Source organism: Camelus ferus, chromosome 13 (genome assembly GCF_009834535.1).
Source record: "Camelus ferus isolate YT-003-E chromosome 13, BCGSAC_Cfer_1.0, whole genome shotgun sequence".
NCBI lineage: Eukaryota > Metazoa > Chordata > Mammalia > Artiodactyla > Camelidae > Camelus > Camelus ferus.
The window spans coordinates 41,352,120-41,377,083 of NC_045708.1; the positions used below are offsets into that span (position 1 = coordinate 41,352,120).

The 24,964-nt window shown below is 45.3% G+C and overlaps 1 protein-coding gene across 5 annotated transcripts in view; it reads right to left on the reverse strand.

Moving 5' to 3' along the window:
* Positions 1 to 2,239: 2,239 nt before the first annotated feature.
* Positions 2,240 to 24,964, reverse strand: part of DAB1 (DAB adaptor protein 1) — a 385,062-nt gene continuing 362,337 nt past the window's right edge. For 3 of the 5 annotated variants that reach the window (XM_032494389.1, XM_032494392.1, XM_032494390.1), the window contains 4 exons: positions 21,996 to 22,544; positions 18,230 to 18,357; positions 17,775 to 17,885; positions 2,240 to 5,678 (listed from right to left, as the gene is read on the reverse strand). In XM_032494389.1, the coding sequence (XP_032350280.1) occupies positions 17,790 to 17,885; positions 18,230 to 18,357; positions 21,996 to 22,544 (773 nt within the window). In that variant the 3' untranslated portion in view covers positions 2,240 to 5,678; positions 17,775 to 17,789. The remainder of the gene's footprint in view (positions 5,679 to 17,774; positions 17,886 to 18,229; positions 18,358 to 21,995; positions 22,545 to 24,964) is intronic. The other 2 variants (XM_032494388.1, XM_032494391.1) reach the window with 1 other exon arrangement.

Below are 24,964 nucleotides of genomic sequence, written 5' to 3' on the forward strand. Positions count from 1 at the left end.
GATTTTTCTAATATAATAGACATTACTTGGAATTGAATAAAGAAAGACTCAAAGTATTTTACGGAACGTGTGGGAGCAATTTGACATCACAGAAACCATGCAGACAGAAGCAACTGTGGAACAGAGGAAACAGACTTGGAGGTTGGACCCTGGGAGCTATGACAACCTCTGGGTGAGATCGTGGGCTCTGTTAACTGATGGCTGTTTCGTAACATCTCTGAGTGTCATTTTCCTAAGCTGTAAAATGGGGAGCATATTTCTCTTCTCTCAGGGTTTGTGTAAAAACTTGGAAATGATACCTTAAAAATGAGTGGCACAGAGAGTAGGAACAGCCCAAGATTGCCAGCTATTATTCGTATTTTAACATAAATACTGAGCACTGGTCACTAACTGGCTTGAAATTCATTTACATCTGTTTACCTTTTTTTTTTTTTTAATCTTTCAGGCACCAGCACCATTGTTCACAACTCACTTGAATTTAAACATCTTCTAAAAGGTTTCACAAAGCTTTGAAGGTTGATTTCCATGAAACCTGTTTTTATCCTAGGCGTTTTTCCTAGTGTCATTCTGAATAAAACAAAAAACATTTACTGTCAAAACAACAAGGGTTTGCTCTCAAGCACAAAAATGAAAGCAGATACGTCTGCCTGATTTATTTTGGCATTAGCCTAGCAGTTAAATAGGACACCTTTTAATCTGTCACTTCTTTAAGATTCATTTAGTTTGGAAAAGTAAAGCACCAGCGCTCAGTTTCAGCTGAACTTGAACTAGTTGGGCCAAGAGGTGTATTCTTTACCCCGCTAACAAACACTCTTTCAGAAGTGCCAGTTAAAGAAGAAACTACGAATTTAGCAACAGACTTAAGATACTAACATCCAAAGTGCTTAATTTTTAAAAATTAAAAAAAAGTTTACTTTACACTGAGCAACTTAGAAATCTAACTTATTACCAAAGATCAACTAGAGGTCTGGGAAGAGATATAGGAGGTCAGGGTTTTCACCAAGGCTATGTAGAACCACTTAAAAGAGTGAATATCCAGTTTTAAAAAAAATTAAAATCAACTATGAGTAAAGAGACTAAAAATTCAAACCTTAACTCTACCATCCACTAGCTGAGGAAGTTATTTGATCTCCCCAAGTCTCAGTTTCTTCATGTATAAATTGGGGATAATATCTAATATTGAGAAGATTAACTGAGGCAAGGGGCACAGGCATGGAGCATCGCACGGCACAGGTCAGCTGCTCAACAAGAATGCGGCACTGCTGTTCAGAAACGCCTCTGTCACTTGCTAACAGTTCAGCCCAGGAGTGAGCACTGCTTGCTGAATGAAAGCCGATTCTTCTATCCAGTCCTAATTTATTTTGCTGGAATCTGAGCCCTTTCTCTCATTATCTCAGAGTTGGAGGTAACACCTGTTTAATACTTTCTGTTTAATGAGGCCAGACTGAGGGCATGGGTTTCTATAACCATTAACATAACCATTCTTAAAACACAGGTGTTTTTTTGGCATGTCAATGACCTAATCATAATCTGTAATCTGGCTGATTACTGGATCAACAAACCGATCTAATAACAAGAGGAGATAAAAATCACACACACATACACACACACATATCCATATAAATACACACAGATTCATACAAATACACACATAAATATACACACACACACACATTTTTTTCCTGTTCTTCAACACATAGAAAAGTCAAGGTCCAGCTCCAGACCGCTTTTCAAGTTTTTTGGCATGGAGTGTGTGGGGAACGTGAAGATGAATGCTTCCTTCTTTGGATCCATTAAAGCAGACGATCTTGAACTATGGGGCAAACTCTTTGAGAGTCCAGGTTAATCTTGATCTTCCAACCAAGAGTTTAGCAGGTCTATTGTTTGTTTTGGTTTTTTTTTTTTTTTTTTTTTTTTTTTGAGACCCCAAATCCATAGGGTGAGTCCTGGGATCTTTTCTAACTTTTGCAAGTCCTAGGTTAAACATGGTCCGAACACAACACCTACACAGGGTGTGCTCTTCCTGACAACATCTTCCTCATTCTTCACTGTGGCTGAATTTCCAAGCGTAGCCAGGACCTGAATGGACCTGAGGACAAACTGCTCTACCTCCTCAGTGAAGCGGGGAAAACAGAGGCCTTCGCCTGGCCTGATGGAAGCTTCGAGGGAAGCCATTTCTTCTAATCTTTCACCTGAGTATCCAGTAGAAGCATGTGGAATAAAACCAGGTAAGCTGTTGTTCTCAAACATGTTTATTGTAACAGTTTTACATGGCGTGTTACAGAAATTAATGGAAAATTTCTAAAAATTTTGCTGTTCTGTTGAATGCATTGTACATAAAGTTAAAAATAATGTGTCCAATATATGTTAACAAACTGTCATCTGAGGTAAAGTTAAAGTAGGTCTAGAAATGTCCTGCAACAGTCATTTTCTCTTTCTCATCTTTATTAAAAAAATATGTGTCAGAACGCAGAAATTGAAATGAACCAAACCCAGAGAGTAAACATTTTTTTTTTTTTTTAAAGAAGGTGCCCGGTACATGACAGGATGGGATTTCCGTAGACACTGGGATGAGCACGGATTATCAAAAAAGTCTTGCGGCGTGTAAAGATCGGAGCGCTATGGGGAATGGGGACAGAACGACGGGTGGTGTTTCCCTGGTTTCAAAATTTAAAGTGACAAATTTCGTGCTAGTGAAGGATGAGGAATTAACAGTTGTACACGTGGATTTTCTATCGATCTAACTGGAACTGGGCAGACTCCCCACACAGCCTTTCGGTATTGGCACCTCAGCTCTTATTGGAAATTTCACTGCATTCCTGGGATGGGATATGGTGGTTCTGAGCTCAGCAAACAGCGCATATCAAACAGCATAATTCTGCCAATGATAACGAGGATGGCAGTTTAAAATCTTGACTTTATTACCCTCACTTTAATGCATCACATGGGCCATCCTCTTTAAGTCTGGAGCCAGGAATATTTTCAACCACATTCAATCAGTGATGAAAAGTGCCCTGGGGTGTCACTTTCTGCTATGAAATTAGCTCCAGACGGTGTCCCTGAAGCAGCGACATCAGGCAGGGTTCCCTTTGAACGTGTCAGAAGCAACCCACAGACTCAGTAAGAGGGTGTGATACTGCGGGATGGACTCAAGACAGCTGAATCGAGGGAGAAGATAGCACCACTGGTTTAGAGTCAGAATCACAGACAACAGAACAATCCAAGTCATCTCCCCACGGGAACCACCTCTCTTATCAAATCCCCAGAAAGCACAAGGGAACAGGTTTTAGGACCACGCTCGTGGTTATCACAGCTTTCCCATTTTCCCCTTCATGTGGAAGGATTATTGACTCATAAAAGGTACGCACATTCCTGGAGAAATCTTGTCGACCAACATGTGACATTGATGGAGGAAGGGAAATGGCCCTTTTCACCTTTCTGGTTCTTCAGACCTTCCATATCAGGGTGACACTTACATATATTTCTGTAATAGACATTTTCCAAGTTTATGCAACTGAAAACAATTTAGATTCCAGTGACCTGACAGTGTAAAATCTGGGCTTGTCAAAAAGGAATAACCACCATGACATATCCTTTTTTTTTCTTTCCGAACAAGTAGACCACCTTCCAAATCATTTTCGTTTCTACTGATGTAAAGAATCAAAGGACACAGGCCTATTTAAGTCAATCAGATCAAGGTTAATGCAAATTTTCAAATTTTAAAACCAAGTATAAATAATTACCATCCCCAAATCAAATTAATCACATGATTCTTTAAAGTTTTCTTCTTAGTGTTAAACCACTAAATTCAACATACTGTAACTGCATAGGAACATCAGGAAAACACATTTGACCTGTAGAACAATTCTCTGTAGGGCAAAAATATATAGATTCTTTATGAAAATCATGTGCTGAACATACGAACCAAACACTGCACTTCTTGTCTTGTAAATGTAAAAAAAAAAAGGGACTTTAAATTCTTCTGCTTCACATACAAACAGTCCTGTGATTTCTATGGGGGTCACTGGGCATGGAGAGGTGGGAGGGAGTTTGGGGCTCTGAAGAGCAGGCCTTCAGAGCATGGGCTGTCTCTTTCTTGTTTTACGCAGAGGGCGGGGACTCTTGTGGAAAGGCTAGATTAGGTGACGGAGTCACATGCTCCCTCCTGTTCACTAGCTGCTGATTGGCCACCTGCTCCTGCCAGCTGTGCCTGAACTCCAGCTTCCTACCATATGCTCCAGAGTAACACCTGAAAAGTGAGCCCCATCCATCAAGTTCGTCACATCTTGCACTCAATCTGCTACCTTCTCTACAGTGTGATGGCATCATTAAAAAGCATTTTCATTAACATTCATATTTACAAAAAAAAAAAAAACAAACCCAAACTGGCAAATTTTTTTTTTTCATGAGAACTCCTTAAAGCCATTTCCCTTAAATATTTAAAGAGTTTAATGGTCGGGTTTTTTTTTTTTCAAGTTATAAAATAAAAATCCCATTTGAATTTTCTGATGTACAAAAAGAGACAGAGATGAACCATCGTGACCACTGGAATCAGTTTGTTATTCGGAATATTCATGTCACCATTGTTCCATGTAGAAAGTCACTTTTTTTTAAGATCCAAAACCGCATTACCAGGACTGTCCCCGAATTATTTGGCAAATGACTTTTCTTTGAAAATGGCACGTGGAGAAGACACTTGTCTGCATAGCGTCACAGCAGCACGATATCGGAAAAAATAAAAAATATTTTTTAATTGTACTTAAGAGTTTAGAGCTTCTGAGGAAATCAGATGCATTTTTTTATCCTTCTCATCAATGGGATTCAATGTCCTTTCTTACTCACAGAGTGAAGGTTAAACCGAAAGCCGTCCGTCTTCACCAGGGTTTAGAATAGCTGAAGGGTTGTTTTGGCAACATTTATGATCAAGAAGAATCATCAACCACTTATTTGTCTTGTGATTTCAAGTTAATTCATTTCATATGAGGCTTTTTCCTTTCCAGTTAGATTTCTTCATCAACATCGAAAAAAAAAAGTCAAAAGCAATACAAAAATTTGTACACCCATTCATCTTCAAACATGACAAAGAAAGGAAAGGGGGCAACTGGCAGACCAGGCTGTGTGGAGTGATGGAAACACACCATCCCACGTGGAAAGGCATATGGATGATGAGACCGTGGTGACGGAGGGCCTCTTGCTTTTTGCCTAAGTGACATCGGTGCCAACCCTGATGTCACTCTCTGAGGCCCGTCACTCCAAACTCGATGTCTTTACACTGGTCAACAGGTGGAAGAATAAAAAGAGAATTACGGATTCACAGACGGGGTCCTCTTAAACCCACACTAGGAGAGCTTAGGGTATTTGTCGGGTAAGCGTCGGCTTGATTGGTGATTTAACGTTGGATATGACTTTGTTTTATACTTTTGTGTGTTTGTGTTTGTTTCTGTATTTGTGCTGCCAGAGATATCTACCATTGGTTGCCAAAAACTCTTAGTTCCCTCTTCCAAACGAGTTCCGTGGGGACCATCGTGAATTTCTTTGTGGGGTGAGGTGAAGGTGAAAGGACACATGAGAGCCTGTCGCGATGCTGATTTCCATGCCAGTCCTGAAGCACCCGCCACAAGCCCGCAGGGGTGCTATTCCTTAGGTCTGTGGATCTGCGCATAGAGAGGCTCCAGCTCCTGGGGACAGAGGGACAAAGTGAGACCCGCTCTTCTCCAGACAGGGTTTCCTGAGACAACAAGGGAAGGAGGGTTTGGGGTTACAACAGAAAGATGACAGCTGATGATGAATGACCTTAGGTGGCTTGGGGATTCTTCAGTCATGGTGCATATGATTTTGGCAAGTTTTTTTTTTTTTTAATCATTGAGAAGAACTACTCACCCAGTTTTATCTCTGGCTTTCAAGTTGAGCCTGATCGCCCTGTTAGGGACACAGCAGCGTCTAGTAGAGAGAGCTGGACAAGCTGTGTGATGTGGACAAAATACTTACACTTTCTGAGCCTCAGCTTCCCCAACCATGAAATGGGAATAACACTGTTTACCCAACAGGGTTCTTAAGAGAGTAAGAGAGAATATATATATATATAGCCTCTCGCACAGTGCTTGGCAGAATTAGGTCTTCAGAACATGGTGACACCTATCGTGAGTCAAGTGAGCTTTTTTCCAGCAGTTTTACAAACACCCACGTGAGACTGCTGAAATTCCATGTCAGATTGCTCTTTGGTTCCTACAAGCAGTGATGACGGGGCACTCGTTAGAGCAAGAGAAATAGAAATTGTGCCACAAGCTCTTAGTTACCGGCTTCTGGGACTTGTTTCCATTCTCTCTGCTGTTTCAGATTTGGCCTGTCATTTGCCTGCACCCGCAGGGCTGTCCTAAGACATACACAAGGATTTTCACAACACATCAGCAAACCGTCAATCCACATGCAGATGGGAAATGGTGTCTGGCCTTGCTGAAATCACTGCAGACCGCAGTTCATGTTGAAATGGCCCAGGGCGCACTAACAGATCAGGTCAATGCTCTGGCCTTCAGTGTGCACAGGCCCTTCTGTTAAAACTGACTTTCACGCTGTCACTCTTGAATGTTTGTACCAGAATTAAACAGACACTGACATCTTAATTCTGCTATATTTTATATATTAGCCTGCCTCCTGCCACGTGAGTGTAAGTCCTTCTTAACTGCCTTCCTTGAACCAACAGATCGAACTGGCACGCTCTAGCCCCTACTACACGCTGGGCACCATGCGAGGTATCTTCAAGCACACTGTCTCTTGAACACGTCACAACAGCCTTGTAAGGCAGATGTTTTATCTCTTTTGCAAATGAGAAACCAAGCACAGAGAAGTTAAGTAATTTGTCCATGGTCACACAGCTAGTAAGTTGAGGACACGAGATCTAAAAGTAAGGTCCAGTGCTTTTTCTCGTCTATTACAACAGCCACCATTAAAAAACAACAACAAAAAAACCCCCACTCAAAACCAACCTTTCAATCTATGGTGTTGTAGAGTGTTTTGGAATTTATAAAGCATCCTCATGTCTTTTTTTCTCTAACAGTCCTGAGAGTGGCTTTTATTCTTTCTACCTTTGTTTTGTAGACAAAACCTAAAAGTCAAAGAGGTTGTATGATCTCAAAGTCACTGTACTGTCTCTCATGGACTTAGTATATCACATTGCTTGCTTTTATTGGAAAGTGGGGGTGGACCAGATGGTAATTTTGTCCAGGCCCATCATTTTATAGATGAAGTATGTGAAGTCCAGGGAGGAGAGTTTCTGTTTCCCCAGAGTCACACGGTTACTTAGTAACCGTGCCGGGAAGAGAATCCGGGGTTCCTGTGGTCAGGTGCAGGATGTTTTCTTCTAGAACTCATCATCTCTGTGTTCTGCCAGGAAGAAGGAGCGTCTTACCCTTTGAGGCACCCGATTCTGTACTGTAACAGGTCGCCAATTTGCCCCTTCATGCTTTCCCACCCATGGGACTCCACACTGCCCTTGGAAACGTAAAGAATCAATGTAACCCTTCTTCCAAATGTCAGGTGACAGCAAGAATGGAAGTGCTCTCTTCTAAACTGCTTCTGAGTTACCACTACCCGTTCGTCTGCCATTTGACCTATGTGGACCTAGCACACGAAGTGCTCAAGGAAGGTTTGTTGAATAAATGAATAAGACAGTTTCTCCTTCTTCCACCGTTCTGATCCCTCTGTCCTAAACACACTCTCCCTTGGCTTTATTCTCTTAAAATCGAACCGTGCAAAATCAATAGCAAGATGATTCATTAAGCACCTCATCTGTTCTCTGCCAGTGTCTTGAAATGTTTCAAATACCTGTTGTAAGGCTAAACAGGGAATTTTCTGTGTGCCTGTGTCCTGGGGGTGAGGTGGGTGGAGCAAACGGAAGGCGGTCAATGGTGAAGCCAACTACTAGGAACCACCATCTCCTTCCACCTACACTGGGAGACAAGGATGCACCTTCATCTTTCCTGGGTAAACTTGCTTAGCCTACTCTGCTTTTCGGATGCCCTAAGAAGTCAGGCTGCCTTGATCTTACCCCACCATTTGCTCTATTCTAATTTTGGAACCTAATTTATTCAACTGAGAATGACACCTAAAAACAGAAGAAGACAGCAAGCTCAGACAGGGTAATTAATGCCACACTGCATTAACTTTCTGCAGCTGAGATAAATATTCACCCATCTCCCGCTTGCCGGAATTTAGCTTCAAATACCCATCACAACAGCGGTAACGACTGCAGTCAACTCTCAATTATCCCCACTAATGAAGGGAAGCAGTGGCGTGGAAAACCCCCAGCAGCAGATAATCCCGAAGTCTGACACTGTGATGCGCTGTACGTTTCGGCAATAGCTTTACCTTCCTTGTTACAGAGTCTTAGACTGTCAGAGCTGGAGGGGAGCTAAGAAATCATCTGATCCAGAAGTTTCTGACCTGACTTCTGGCAAGGTCACCAAGGGGTCTGCAGGCGATTTTCGATATTCCAAAAAGCTTAAATGGCATCACATGTTAGCATAGCACACCGTTGATATTTCTGTTTTTTTCTTCTGTCAGATTTGACCACATCTCTGCCCTGATTCAAATCTTTCAAAGGCTCCTCGCTACCCACAGGGTAAGGTCAAAGCTCCCTCGCTGGGCACATGAGACCGATCAGTCTCATAGTCCATTAGCGCTAATAAATGTCCCTTGCAGACCATGAATCAAAACTCACCCTTCAGTCACATATATCGTGCTTAAAAAAAATTCTTTATGCCTCTGTCAGAATGATCTTTCTGCAATGGATTTGGTCATGCCAGTTTCCAAACCTCCTGACTCCCTATTCCCCTAAGGATAAGCAGACCCCACAGGGTGGTCCACGGGGCCCCTCCCCATTCAGCTTCATCTACTTCCTCTCTCTCCTGTGCGCAGCTTCCGAACTGGACTTCTGGTTGCCCAGACATGATGGGCTTTTTCCCATCTTTGAGACTCTGCTCAGACAGTTCCTCCTGCCTTCAGGACCACTCTTTGTCCTGCCCCGGGGGTTCACACTTTCAGAACCAGCCCACATAGAAGGGCTTCCTGGACCGTGCAGGTGATTTAAACCATCCTGCTCCTGGACTCCTGCCGTGCCCGGTGGAGACTCTGTCTACAATGACACCATGTCATTTTCTAGTACCTTCCACACAGGGGTCTCCACTGCACCTTTCACGCCAGTCTCCTAAATTCTGAGCCAGAGCTTGGAACCCGGGAGGCGCACCCACCACCAACATGGAACATGAGGACGGGAGTGAGTCAGTGAAGAGTGCTTCTCTTAATGGGAGCTGGCAAATGCTTACGAACTTTCAGCTCATTTGCGAATCTGACACGTTAATCATCTTCATTTGTAGAGGACAACAAAGCAGAAAGAAACCATACAGTAAAAATGAGAACCAATCAGCCCTCCACCCTCTGACTTAAGCTGGATATCCTGTTTTCTGGGAGATGCAGTGGAAGAGTACAAACACACGGGTGGGATTCCTACTGCCAACTTCTGGCAGCCAAAGGCCACTGCGAACACACTAGCACTTGAATTCCAGTTGGGTTTATCACTGATGACAATGAGGGGGGTGATGGGAAAGCCTGGAAGAGCTTGTTAGAAAAGGCTTAGTATAGGATCAGGCTTACATGAGACGTATAGAGGGGGGTCAGGAAAGTAAGGCTCCTCTCTGGGTTGGATGCTTTCAGAAAGTGGGAATATGATTATCTCAGTAATTCTTATCCAGAAAGCAGGAAGACTGGAGCAAGGCTAAAGCCAGGAGAGAACGTTTGGTCATATTTGGAACGTGGACAATGCGCAAGTGTGCCTGTGCTCAGCCACAGCTACTGAGTGGTCTGGACCCACCCCGGGCACAGAGGGCCTCGTCCGATGCTGACGTCCTGTGAATCTGTTCACGTTCCGCAGCTTTTGGCTGTCAGGCTGCTATTCTCTTTCTCACTGTCCCCTACTTTGTAACCTTAAAACTCCATGCAGGTTATTTAAGCTTTCTGAGTACCAGCTTTCTCATCTGTAAAATGAGGCTAGAAACCCTCTCTGGGGGAGATGTGGTGAGGATTGAAGGAGAATATACACATCACTGGACTGGCACAGAGCCTGGCACGGGGAAGCACTCCCGAACCGGCGAGGTCCCTTGTGTCCGGGCGCGTGGCTCTGCCCTTCCTTTACAGAAGATGGTCTGAGGCCTCATAATCACCTGTCAGCGGCTTTCCAAACTGCATCGCCTTCATAGCACATGGGTGCAACTGGCTCTGTGAGGAAACCTAATAACGGCACAGGGTCCACCCCGGGAAACCGTGTGAAAAGAATGTGGGGTTAATCTAAAGGATCTGGTTGCAGGGCTCTGTGGATAACAGAGACTTCCACATGTTTGCAGATGACTTTAAGGACAAAGTGTGAGCTCACGTCGAGAAGCCAAGTGGAATCACAGAATTGGAGTAATAGCTTGTGTTCACAGAAATCTTTATAAAGTCTATAAAGGGCTTTCCTACATCACAGACATGGTTTTACTCGGGCATCCCAAAGTCTGTACCCCAGGTATTCCTGTCTCCATTTACAGGGGAGAAGTGAGGCTCCCCAGAGTGTGATGACTGGCCCAAGGTCACTCAGCCAGCACAGGGCAGAGCTGGAATATAATCAAGTTTGTTATTTTTGAACCTTGTTTATTGCAAACGTACAGAGCGTAGCATTTGCCATTTTAATTTTTTAGGTGGACCATTCAGTGACATTCATTACATTCCCAATGATGTGTAGCCATCACCCCTATTTCTACATCTTTCCTCACCCCAAATAGACTCTGTACCCATTAAGCAGTAACTCCCTAGTTCCCCTTCAGCCCAATCCCTAAACTCTTTTCCATCTCTCGGAAGTTACCTATTCTTATTTTTAACTCAATTTCTTTGAGGTGTAACTGACACACAATGAAACACTCCCACACTGAGTGTACAGTTTGATGCACTGTGACAAGTGTACACACCCGTCTACCCCTCCTCGGAGCAATCAAACTCTAGAGCATTTCCTCACCCTGAAAACTTCTCCTGTGTCCTTCTCAGTCAACCCCTCACTGCCTATCTGACTTCCGACACTGGATTTGTTTTCTCAAGAGTTTCGTGTACACTCATCCAGCTCTAAGCCCACTGTCCTCGCCACTGCCATGGGATCCCTTTTGTAGCGTGTCGAAGCCAGAAGGACCCTTCCTCAGTGTGAGACTGCCTTCCCTGTAGGAAGACACAGGGTTCCCCAGACATGAGGGTTGTTTTTCCCAAAGTCCTTGAGAAGCAGTGAGCGCCAGGAGGGCAGCCCAGGGTCTGCACTCCCATTTCTCTTCTTATTCTCTCCCCTCCCCTAACCATCCCCCGTGGTCTGGCTTGCTGTATCACAGCCTATAGTTTCCTATCCCACATTTTAATGAACCCCTTTGGAAAGCCACCTATCCTGTGCTTATGACTTTGCATCCATTTCATTTTTACTGTGTTTGTTTTTGGAAAGCTGGGCCACGTTCAGCAAAGGTTATGTCCAAAACAAACGATGAGCGGGGAGAAGACACAGCATGCTGAGAAGGGTGGGCTCAAGTGTGAGGTCAACACGCCATGCACTCTAGTTGGCTGAGCAAGCCTATCTCTGCCACAGCCTGGGAGCCAGGGGTGAGGGCCACGCCAAGGGTCAGACTGCAGCTGGGAGGGGAGCCAAAGCTTGAGTCCCTCAGCATCGACCTGCCTGAGCAGCAACTTCAGCCTCAAAGTCTTTGAGCCCCAACACCCGGATCTAGCTCAGCGGGGTCTTATATTTCCTAGTTTGGTAAAATGAAAAAGGTGGTGGTAACCAGGGAGTGGAAATAAGGCTGAAATAAAGTTCCATCTGAATTCATGAAAAAGGCATGAGTTTTAGACTCACAGAGACCCCAGCCATCCTAATTACCCATATGAACTGAGGCCAGCATTTCACCTGGGCCTCAGTTTCTCCATCTGTACAATGGGGTTTGTAACATCAACATCATGGGACTGAAACAAGTTAGCTCATACAACATGAAGAATTTTAACTCCAGAAATGAGTCTTCCTTTCCCTTTTATTTGAAGGAAAGGGGAGAAACGGAGCTTTCTCACCACTTTCAGCGTGAAAATCTGGCCTTCGGGGTAGGCAAGTCTTCAAAACACAGAATGGATTTAACGATAATTCCTTAGAGATTGAAGTTGTTGCCAAATGCACTCACTTCCTGGGATCGCAGGGTGCTGACGCCCACTTGGTGAACACAGAGATGCACGATCTGAATCCCAGGGGGTCTGCACATGTTCTGATCAATTTTGCATTCCCGTCAATCCTAACAATGATGGGCACATGTTATCTGCTCTGAACACGCACATCATCTTTCCTGACCTTGTTACACAGCAGATGATGGCCCTGAGGTTGGTGACAACAGTTCTCTGCCATAAGCAGGAGGCCCTGTCCTGAGTAGGCTCCTGGTGACCAAGAGTGGGTCCTGGATCTCATGCAGATAGTCATGCTATCTCATGCAGAAGTCGGCGTATTTAAGGCACTTCCGTCCTTTGCTTCGTCAGCTGGGGGTAAGGACAGCCTGGGAGAGGGGTGCTGTCAGAGGGTCTTGTGTGAGGACTGGGTATTCCATGCTCTAGTGGGTGATCTGGGCAAGTTAGAAGGTCCTAGAATGTAAGAGCTAGAAGGGCTTGCGGGAGTTGCTTTACAGACGAGAAGACCAAAGGCCAGAAACGAAGCCATCTGCCTCCCGTCACACGCAATCAAGCCAATCAGAGGCTGCTAAAGCTCAGACGTCCCGGTCCCAGCTGAGTGTCCTGCAGTTATTTAGTCTAGGGCTTGATTCAAACCCTAGCCCCGTTACAGGTGAATCTTGTGATTTCTACAAGTCGTTAACCTCCACCTTACCCATCACAGTTGTGAAACAGGAATAAAAACACTTAAGAGTGTTCCCCTGAGGACTGAGCTAGGTGATGCTTACAAAAGTGCTATACACATGCTGGTAACCTTAAAATTTATTTTATTAGGGCTGGTAAATGCAAGGCTGCTTGTATTAGCTTCTGCAGAGTGATTCCAGAAACTGAGTGTGATCACAATCAGAGGTCAGCCAGGGCCAGCCCACTGGCCAGTTTTGGTGGCTGCCTGTTTTTTGGTAAATAAACTATCACCCAAACTCACCACCCTTTTAAGCATCGTCTTTTGCTGCTTTCCTGTTACAAAAGGAGAGTAGATTAGTTGTGACAAAGACCAGACGGTCCACAAAGCATTCATAGTCACAGAGAGTTTGCTGACCTCCGGTCTAAATGGTCAGTGTCTTGTAGTTGTACCCACTACTCCAGGGGCTTACATCTATGCTGAAATCTCCGTATTTAGTCTTCTGTCCTCCAGAGTCCCGTACCCAGTATTCCACTGGCATCTTTACTTGGAAGTTCATGGACTTGTTAACAAGAACTGGTCCCAAAGTAAACTTGCCTTCTTTTTACTCAAGCTCTGTGTTCCTCAGCACAGGGACTGCCACCACCTAGATCCCCCAGTCAGGGACCTGGAGGTCATCTTAGCTTACATCCTCTTCTTCATCTCCCATTTCCCTTCAGTCTTAACTTCCTCCTGATTCCATCTTTTAACATCCCTCGGCAGCGAGCCCGCCCCGTCAGCCTGGCCGACTGCCCTCAGCCAGCATCTCCTGCCTGGACGGGTTTTGGTCGGAGCTGCCTCTGAGCACCACGCCCATGAGGAGAGATTATTTTCCATTTTTGTGGTTCTTTGAGGCTCTCTCTTGTGCGATTCTATTTTAAAACAGAATAGTAACAATAATGCCAAATACACGTTACTTTCAAAACTTATATAGCACTTTCTTACGCACGACATATATATTTTTAAACTTACGGCATCTTCTGATTCTGTGAGTGTCTGGGGAGGGGGCTGTTCCAATGATCCGTATTCATCATATGTGGGGACGGGGGTCCCAGGATTATCTAAGGTCCTGCTTAAGGTTGCCTTCTTTGGAACAGTAATTCAGACCCAACCAGGTCCCCTGACTCTGAACATTTCTTTTCTTTCTCCCCCAACCCTTTTTTTAAAAAAAATCTCCCTCCCAAAGTATCTGAAGTTCTGCTTTCTTTTCTCTTGAACACTAAAAATTCATCAGGTAATACTTTGCATGTCTTGGGTTCCCACTATGAAGATCAGTATTTTAAAAAAAATGACAGTGACATTATTTCTGGCAAGATCTGTTGTTACTAAGGGAAACAGACCAAACAATTCCCCATTGTTACAGATGCTACTTTGACTTGACAGCTGGGAAAGTCTGATAGGCAGTTTATTTACTTAGCTATTTAACCAAATAAATATTTTCATTTTTCTTTCATGTCCTCAAAAGCTAACATTTTGCCCCGAAAATTGCTCCAGCAACACACCAGTGAAGTATAAATTACCTGCCATTCCCACACCAGCCATTATAATATTATTTGAGGGTTTTTTTTTTTTTGGCCCCTCTTGACCCCGTCTTTTAAAGACACGTGATTCTCCCAGATGGGAGGGTAGTGGGGGGTGGGAAATGAAATAATTGAAGATATTCCCTTTTATTGCTAAAACAGAAATGCTGTTTGGGATTGGCCCTAAAGCGTCCACCTGTGAGGACTGAGGCTGTCTGTTCCGTCTTACTGCAGTGCGATATGGTTTTAACTTATCAACAGATGTCACCCCTACCTACTCAGAACTGTGCGGGTATTTCTAATAAAAAGCAGCTGCAGATAATGGTTGCAAGGGCGATAAGGAGGACGAGACTCCTGCTTTTCAACTGCATGGAGGCAGAGTGGAAAATAGAGCTATGGCTGGAACCATCCCTGCATAGTATTCTTTTTCCCAACGCCTGGAGAGGCACAAAGAAATTGCAGTCAGTAAATTTCCGGTTGGGTGGATGGGTGAATGGGATGGAGACAGAGAGATGCAACGTGGCTTGTGCAGCTACTGGTGGAGGGGCCCAGAGGCTCATCAGGGCTTTCCTCGTGGGGGTCTTCACGGAAACGTCGGCAAGACTGGCATCAGCCTCTTGGCACGCGACTCCTGACCGGCAACTGCGAAATTGTCAGGCTGAGCTTTCAAAGGCAAAAAATTGCTTCATTGAAGATTATAGCCCAGCCCTCCTTGGGAGCTGGGAGCTACTTCTTAGGATTTACATGTGACTCTAAGATAAGGCTGCTCATTGTTTGAGAAGTCAGAGGTGACCTGGGAGGTCCTAATAGGGGTCATGGTGATTAGGGGAGAGGGCAAACTGGAGAACTAAGAAGTAGGGTTTTTTTCTTCTTTTCCCCCAAAGCTGTTTTGAGGCGTACTGAAAATTAATTACTTACAAATACAAAGTACAAAACAAAACCTCCCAGCCAATGGCCTGAGTCCTTATGGTAGAATTTACTCAACATGAGGACATAAGGGCTGAATGCATAAAATCCAAGGAGTGGCGAACCGCATATGATGGTGGTGGCGGTGGTGCTAATGGCAGCTAACAGCGACTGGCCGCTCTGTGTCTGACACTGTTGCTAAGAGCTCCACCCACATCACCTCACTTAGTCCAAACAACAACCCTATGAGGAGGACACTATTTTTATCCTTATTTTTCCAAATAAGACAGAGAATTATTATGACAGCTCATCAGGGTCACATAGCTAGTAAGTGCCAGTGCCAGATTCGAACTCAGCCTTGCTCCAGAACCCAGATTTTTAAGCTGAGAACCGAGCGCCTGTCTCCATCTGCTATCTCAGTCAACAGAATGGATAAATAAGCCCCTTCTGGCAGGTAAACAAACCAAGATGCAACAGAAAGGATGGTTCTTGCCCCAGATTTCCTGCTATGAAGTAGCTGAGCTAGAACTTAAACTCATGTTCCAAATTCTGAGCTCTTCCCGCCACGACATGCCACGTCCATTCACAGCTCAGCCATGGCCTGGGGGTCTACAGATGGAGCAACAAATACGGAACAAGCTGAAGCTACCCCGCACCCCCCCGCCCCAAAACAGTTCAGCTTATATGACTGTCTCCAGCAGAGCAGCCTCATGAAGATGAGGGTGTGACACATCGATCTGCAAGTGCCGTATGTCCCCTTTGTTTTCTAGGAAAACTTCCCAATTTTAGGATGATGCTGGCTGCTATCCTGACGAATGGCTCTGTTCCCACCTCCCCACCCCCAGTTCATGCATCAAATTTTCCAAGGAGCGGTTGAGGATGTGAAAGTTTATAAAACACATGTAAGGGACAGAAAAACCTCTTGGGGAATCTTCCCAAGGCGCCCGCCCACCATCTCCAACTTCTGTCGTTCCTGGAGCCCTGATTTGCCTGGTATCGCGAGCTCCCCGAGCAGCTCTGCAAGGCTGGACGCTCAGAGGAGCGCGCGCGTGGCACGATGTGTCCCCGCGGGCTGGGGTACCGAGGCGGAATGCGGCGAGATGTACGGTGCGTGAAGTTCTTTCATCATAAAATCTATTAACAAACTGCACTTTCAAAACACTGTATGAGCTTTCAATAACCGTCAAAATAGCTCACACGTGAACTGCGACCGATTCCGAGGTAGCCTCAGAATCCATTTATGAACGGTGAAAACTATTTACCATTTTAATGGTTCTGACCAGGCTGTTCAGGCCTTAAGAAGGGAGCTCTGTCGGTGCGGCTCTGCCGTCCTACATGGCTACGGAGAACTAGAAAAGTATCTGAAAATTGAACACATTTGTCAAGGAGTGACCTCAGAAATCACGTCTGGGTAACAAGGGGTACTTCTGCCTCCTGAGAAAGTTCGCTTCATCAACCCCTCTTTCTCTCGATCAAATCAGATGTATTGAAATTCAAGTGCCCAAAGCCACTTCTGGGAAATGGAAGGACACCCCTCTCCGAGGAGCTGCTGATGGAATCTGAAGTGGTCCGGTGGCAAACCACAGGCTGTCACGCAGGCGCAAACAGCAGAGCCTCAGGGGCGAACAGACGTGACCCGTCTTTGAGCTTAGAATTTCACTTTTGCGGCGAGGAACGGGTGTGGGGCCCTTTTGGCCCGACACAGTGGGCTACTGTGCTCTTACATCTCTATCAGTCTTTTTTTTTTTTTTAAGCATGTCTTAAAAATTTTTAATTTTTTTGTTTTAGGCAGAGAGCTAATTATGTTTATTTATTTATATGGAAGGACTGGGGCTTGAACCCAGGACCTCCCACGTGCTAGGCATGTGCTCTAGCACTGAACTATACCCTCCCTGCTCCATCTCTATCAGTCATTTCAAGCACTGCTTGTTTTTGTTTCTTGGTTGGGCTTCTGTGTGTGGGTGGTGACGTCTTTAGGTCTGTGGCGTGCGGGCCAATGCAGTGGCACATCGTTTCAAAGATTTTAAGCATCTGGACCACAGCAAACGGAGCAATCATCAGGGTGAGCAGAACATATCCATCTCCGAGTGTGGGTGCTTTTCAGAAACTGAAAGTAGCTCTAACCATGCCTCATTCAATCACCACCCCCCCATTCAGATCATATCGTGAATAATACAGCATGACCACGCCCCACTCCTCATCTTTACCCCTACCCTCCCAATATATATCCAAGGTCATGCATCCATGAGGAAAAACAAGGCAGAAGACAGACACCAGGCATGGAGAGATGGCACAAACATCAGGGCTAACGCTCAGGCCAGGAGAGATGGTGCAGATGTTAGGGATGCGACTTTAGAGGGAAGCAACAAGTGGAGGGGAAAGCAGATGGCTTCAGGGTGAAGGACATCAAAGGGACAGATACCTACCCAGACCTGTGCTATCTAGCTACCGGCCTGTGGACTTATATTACCACCACTGGGCTCCCCACTGGGTTCACCAAATGGATCACTGTTGGATGAGGCCTGTGACCCCTCAGGCTAGAACACAAGAAGATAACATTTTTTTTTTCCTTTTTCATAATTGAAAAATATAAGACAGCTGGGCATATTTCCATGCACACGTATCATCAGTTATCCTAAAGGAGGCAGCGTCTCAGCTACTGGACGCCACTGCCACAAGTGTGAGAACTGGTAGTAACAATTTCATGAAAGGATATCGGATTTCAGCTGCTCATTTGAACATAAAAGGAAACCCCTTGAGAGCATAAGAGTCTGAGGCAGTGCTCTTTTCTACGTCTGTTTCCTCATGTATCGTCCATTTCAGAGACAGAGGCTTTAAGTTTAAGAAAAACCGAACCAGAAAGAACAAACCGGTCACTTACAGCTTCCTGCTCTTCGCTTTTGCTGGGACTTTCGAAGCCCTCTTCGAAGATGTCATCTGTGGTTGGATCACTGGCGTGGGATGCGGATGATTTGGATGGAGAGCTCTGTCTAGGGGCTGGGGTTGGAGCTGCACGGAGACCATGCAAAGAGAGAAAACATCATAAATGTCTGGCGGTGACCATTTAGACCCCGCAGACCCTCGGGGATCTGGTTACACTGAGTCAAATCCCAGGAGCCCTCCTCCTGTCACAAGTCAGCAGTTGAACACTTTAGTATCTCTTCTGTACCTACTCACCCTGTCTTCTCACATACTTGACGGTCAGGAAGGAGCTGGGCCACAGGGATGGGTGAGACTGTGGCTCTTAAGGGATGATCCCTGCATTAGCTGCATCAACCACATCTGGGAACTTGTTAGAAATGCAAATTCTTGGGCCTCACCCCACAGAGACCTACTGAATCCCAGACTCTGTGCTTCTGCAGACTCAAGCTGAGAACCACTGGACTATGGTTTTCTTTCTTCTCTCTTCCTTAACATCATGCAATTATTTCAGTGAGAATAAACAGATTAAGAGGACAGCGCTATGCATTTACTGAGTGCCTCCTATGTGTCAGAAACCACCAGAAATTTTATAGGCAGTATCTCTAGTCCACAGAAAGCCTCTCTGAGGTAGGGGTTCTCCCAGTTTAACCAAGAAGGAAAGTGAAATTGCTAAACTGCTCGAGGCCACAGAGTTGGCAAGTGGCAGAAGCAGGCTTTGGATCCTGGCACATAGTAGGGATTCGTATCTAGACACATAGTAGGTAATGGATAAACACATGCTGTGTAAAGAGTGTCTCAGTGACCTGGGAAGATGGATGTAGCTGATGGTTAACTTTTTCCTTCTTCCACAAGGAGATGCATTTTCTGTCCTGACCCTCCCACATTTTCCTTGTCTCATTTATCCCAGTGGTTTATAACAAATCTGCCACTGGAAACTACTCTTTCGATAATTTCTAACTTGGCATTGAAAATACCCATCACTGGCTCAGCCCCGAGGGAGAGGGGCGTGGCTTGATTTAGTAACTGACTTCCAAAAAACATTGGTAAGGCCTCCCTGCCATGACTTCCCAGAATTTACAGAATCTGGCTGCTTCTCAGACAGTGAGTGATTCTAAGACGTGGTGAGCTGCTTTTGCCTCGATGAACCTCTCTCTAGAATGACGGTGCTGTTTATTGTGTGCCAGCAAGCCAGACACTGGGCGAGGCACCTGGCATTCATTATGCCCTCGAGCAGAAACGCCTCAAGGTGGTATTGTACCTGTCGGCTCTTTTCTGGAAGAAACTGCTGCTCAGAGAGGTGAAGTGTCTTCCTCAGAGCTAACGTCACAATGGAACAGGAGCGCTGGGATTCACCACAGATCGGACACCATCCAGTCCACCGTGCTTTTTTATCCCTATTCGTGGTTTACCTGAGGTGCCACTCCACTCGAAACACTCTAAAAGTTGATGTTGACGGATCAGAGGCTAGAAAGATCATTTTCACTCATGTTCTTTAAAATAAAACAATGAGTTGCTTTTTAATTGGAAAGGAAGCCTGTTTTGTTTCATGAGATGATTACAGAACAAACCAGCCAGACTGAGAGAAATGAGAGAAGCTTTATGAAAACACCTTGATACGCAGTGCATGCTTCATAATGATTCATGTAATTTGAGTCTGAATTGTGTTTGACGTCGCTCCTTGCTTACTGAAGGCAGAGAGCCCTCACGGAGCTGCCCACGCTGAGAGGTGCACTGCTCGTATTTACTGGATGGAATCATGGGTATATTAACTTGAAGTTTATTTATGCAAGTGTCTTAACTTTTAGAAGGCTTTCTAGAACACAGCTATACTCTAAAACAGTGGTTCTCGATCTGGGGCAATTTCATTCAATATCTAGTGTTATCTTTGATCATCATGGCTCAGGGGAGAGGATGCAGGCTACTGGGTGTCTCGTGGGTAGAGGCCAGAGATGCTGTTCAACACCCTACTGTGCACAGGGCAGCCCCACAGCAAAGAATGACTTGGCCGCCAATCTCAATCGCGCCAAGGTTGCAAATCCCAGCTCTGAAACACAGCAGTAACTGAGCGGCCTGTGTTTTGCTCCTTTCATTCTCTACAACCTTTCCCAGATGCCTCCCACGTGCGAGACACCACGGGAGCATCGTGAGAAGCGCAGCAACGTGAGGACGATTAAGGCATATCCCTTGTCCTTAAAGAACCTCAACTTTCCTCTTTTATTTGTAGCTGGCACACAAGACCCTCGAAAAGGAGACCTCCGTTTTCAAAAGGTGCTTGCTTCTTCATGCATGCCTGTCATTTCTTTAGCATTTCGTTTATTCATTATTCTTCAGGCAAACCCTGTGAGTTGGAACTGAATAGAAATGCCCTCACCGTGTAGATCCTATGGCCTGAGAGGAAGCAGGCTGTTTATACACAGAGAAGAGGCTCATTTTCAGAACAGCATTCCCAACCTGGCTGGTGACACGACCTAATTGTGTTAACATCAGATTTTTTTTTTTTTTTGACAATTCATGGTATTGGCTAAGCAGCCGTCTGTATCATCTGTGACAGTAATAAAAGCGCCAAGCTCATTGTCCCACGAGCCTTTTCCTTCCCCTTATCAACTGTCAAGGCACGAACTGGATCACCAGACACCTTCCCGGGGGGATGTCGACCAAGCACAGGTGTGCCCAGGTGTAACTGGATTCTGACTGGCTGAGTGGTTCTGGTTTCCCAGAGGCTGGCAGCAGAAGAGTGAGCTGGGGCAGCATCACTGAATGCCGGAACTAGAAGGCACACCTCTATCCACGTCAACTTCCTCATTCTACCCAAGACACAGCGGAGGTTAAGGGATGTCACACCTTTGCCCAAAGACACAGCTTGTGGTGGGGGAGCCAGGATTAGAACCCCGGGATCTGCACAAACCCACTCAACAGGCCATAAAACTGACAATAAAAGTACTTCAAACTCTGAGAGGTATAAAAGCTTTAGTACACGTACCACTGAATCCTTTTTATAACCCTCAGCCTAAGATAGATGAGGAAATTGAAGGTCAAATAAATAAAATGACTTGCCCATCAGCACAAAACTAGTCTAATTCGGCTGCTCTCTGGATTCCGGGTCCAGAACTTTCTGCCACACCACCATTTTTTCTCTTCGACTATCCAAAGCTTTGACTCAAATTCTGGCTTCAATGATACCAGTTGCATGAGGCCTTACAGCTGCTGTATCTCGGGCCTAAGGTTTCGCCTGATCTTAATTTTCTATTCTATTTTTTAAATCCCGGTTCCGAACGTTTTTAAAATTCACATGCACCAGTCGTTTTTATTTCAATAAGCCAAATGCCAAGTCTGGGCGTCTGAGCTGGGATATACGCACAGGAGCGAGTGAATGAGCGAAAGAGCAAAAACGGTGAGAGGCAGTGACACGGCAGGAAAATTACAGGCTTGGGCTTAATTCTACCCCTTTCTCTGCGCCCTCTGTCTTTGAACCTCACTCTCAGCATCTGTCAGACAAGTCTCACTCTACTTGCCACCAGCACCATTCGGAGGATAAAAATAACCAATACAAAGCGCACAGCGAAGGTGCGTCTGTTGGAACCGGTACCTAATAATGAGAGGCTACTGTTGGTAGCAGCAGTATAAACAAAGAGCCCATTGAATGCCCCTGAGATGACTCCTCTGACGCCAGAAACAAGGCATCAGCTGTTCTCAGTGGGTTTATGTTGCCAAAGAAGGACACTCACGTGAGTTGGTCGACGGTGTGGTAGAAGTCACGGGGGTCAAATTCAACTGCGAGATGTCAAAGTCATCACAGTCGTCTGTATCCTGTGCCACCCCGACTTTGTTGAAGTAACTGGAGAAGGCCTCTGAGGTGCAGGTGAGGGAGGGCTGGTCGGGTTTGCGGGAGGGCACGGGCGGAGGCTGGGCCATCTGGAAATCCTTAAACATCTCTTTTCCCATTTTCTGCCTGGGCTTGTCGGTCTGCGGACTGGACCTGGCCGAGTCACCCGTGGCTGGGACGGTGGCCAGGGGGGTGAGGGGACCTGGGAACATGGCGGCTGGCAAAGGCATAACAGTTTGTGTGGGCATGAAGGCGGCTGGCGGAAACTGCCCGGCCACGGCGGGCCAGGGCTGCTGAGTGGCAGGGAAGAGACCCGGCTGGCCCCATGCGATGGGCTGAGCCCCTGGCATCACCTGAGCGACTGATGGCTGAGCACCCATGGCGATCTGCTGTTGGACGAGGGGCTGCTGGCCCCAGAAGGATGGGAGGACGGCGCCCATTGCAACATAACCTGAAGGGACGAAAAAGAAGAGTCAGGTGCCCTGGGGAAGAATCATTCACGGAGCCAAGTGACTGTCAGAAAGGTCCTGAGCAACTCATAAGTGCCCAGCTGTGAGTGACGATGCTCTCCCGGAGCTGTGGTCAGCGAAAACTAAGGAGATGACTTGTAAGCAGAAACTAGAATGTGGGAGGGAGCAAGCCGGGCAGGTATCTTGGGGGTAATTAACAGTATTGCCGTGGTTCTTAAAGGTCTGTGACATCACATAGCTTCAGCAACCAGTGTGGCTCAGAGGGGACTGGGCAGAGCACCAGAAACCAGGCACACTGGGGCTTGACTCTTGCCTTCCCTTCCTGCTAGACTGAGGGCATTCCCAAGCGCTCAAGCTCCCTGAGAGCCAGGCGCTTTGTTGTAAAGCCAGGTGATAATATCTTCCTTCTCAGCACCGAAGCAGTGTGCAAACGTGAGTAAGAAGCAGAACGTTGGAGTTTTAGGTTAAAACTCACATGGCCACTTCTTATCTATGGAATTTGGGGAGAGTTAAGAAGTCCTCTAAGCCTCTCCTTATCTGTAAAATGGGCGTAGAATACTTTCTGCCTCCTTGGGTTAATTTAGAGATTAACTGAGATTACATGTTTAAGGTAGGAGGTGGTACACCTGACACAGAATGAACATTTAATAAACGTTAGCCATTAGAGCCTATAAAGTAGCTTCCTTGATATACAACTGACACACAGTAAATGGTAGCTCTCGGTATTATTATTCCAATTTTAGAGATTAAAAAATGTACATTATTGTCTACTCAAGAGCATCTCTTACCATGACATAGGTTGGACACTGTAAAACTCCAGGGAGTATACTCACATATGTTACCATAGTTTTTGCTATATTATTGCCTTTAGGTGATATATCATCATTTTATTTTTTTAAATTGAAGTATTACTGATTTATAATATTGTGTTAGTTTCTGGTGTACAGCATAGTGATTCAGTTACACGTATACATGTATATTCTTTTTCCTATTCCCTTTCATTACAGGTTATCACAAGATATTAAATATAGTTCTCTGTGCTACACAGTAGGACTTTGTCTTTATCTATTTTGTATGTAGTAGTTTTTATCTGCTAATCTCAAACTCTTAATTTATCCCTCCCCTGCCCTTTCCCCTTTGGTAACTGTAAGTTTGTTTTCTATGGCTGTGAATCTGTTTCTGTTTCATAAATAAGTTCACTTGTGTCATTTTTTAGATTCCACATATCAGTGATATCATGTGCTATTTGTCTTTGTCTAACTTACTTCACTTAGTGTGACAATCATGTTGCTGCAAATGGCATTATTCTTTTTATGGCTAAGTAGTATTCCATTGTATATATACACCACACCTTCTTTACCCAGTCATCTGTCCATGGACATTTAGGTTGCTTCCATGTCTTGGCTATTGTAAACAGTGTTGTTGTGAACACTGGGGTGCATGTATCCTTTCCAATTAGTTTTCTCCAGACACATGCCCAGGAGTGGAATTGCTGGATCATAGGGTAACTCTCTTTTCAGTTTTTTAAGGAATCTCCATACTGTTTTCATTTTAAAAGGAGCATGAGTGATACTCTTTACCATAATAATAGAAACAATAATAATTTCCACTTATTAAATGCTTACACTGTACTAGGTGCAATATTAAGTGCTTCACATCTTCACAAAATCCTTGCAGGATAGCTCTCATTATCTTCATTTTAGGGATAAGGAAATTGATGCTCAGAGAGGAAAGCACCTTGTTCAGGGTCACACAGCTGACACAAGATGGGATCAGGATCTGAACTGAGATCATCAGCCCCCAAAGCCAGCGTCCTTTCCTCTGGCCCATGCTGCCTCACCCAGATGGCCAAGACTGATTTCTGATCTTAGTACAGTTCGTGCAGCTGGCCTGCCTTGAAGTGCTCTAACCCACTGCAGCTCTGGAGGAGTCTCCCATGTCCTTCCAGGGGTCCCCACCCTTCTCAGGGTGCGATCAAGCCTGGGAGACATAACCAGTCCACGCAGAGAAGAGGGTGAAAACCGGCCTCTCAAAACAAGCATCTCTATGGCTGTCAGAAGGAATCTGCAGGTAGAGAGCAATGAGACCAGGGAAAGAAGAGGGGCAGATGTATGTATGCAAGCAACTTCCAAAGGGAAGGCAGGCAGGCTCTGTGGCACTCGGCACGTCCTGGGTTGCTTCAGTGACTGGTGAGCCCAGAGAGATCGTGTGCAGACTGCCTCACTCCTGATCTAGTCTCAGATCCACCTGCCCTTCAACTGACTGTTAAGGGACAGAGCCAAGTTTCAAAGCCAGTCCTTTTCCTTCCAAGGTGAGAGGAGGCCGGCTCCTGAGGGGTAGGGACAGACACACAGGCTTCCTGCTGATGAATCTACTAGAGTTAAATACTTTTAAGGAATGA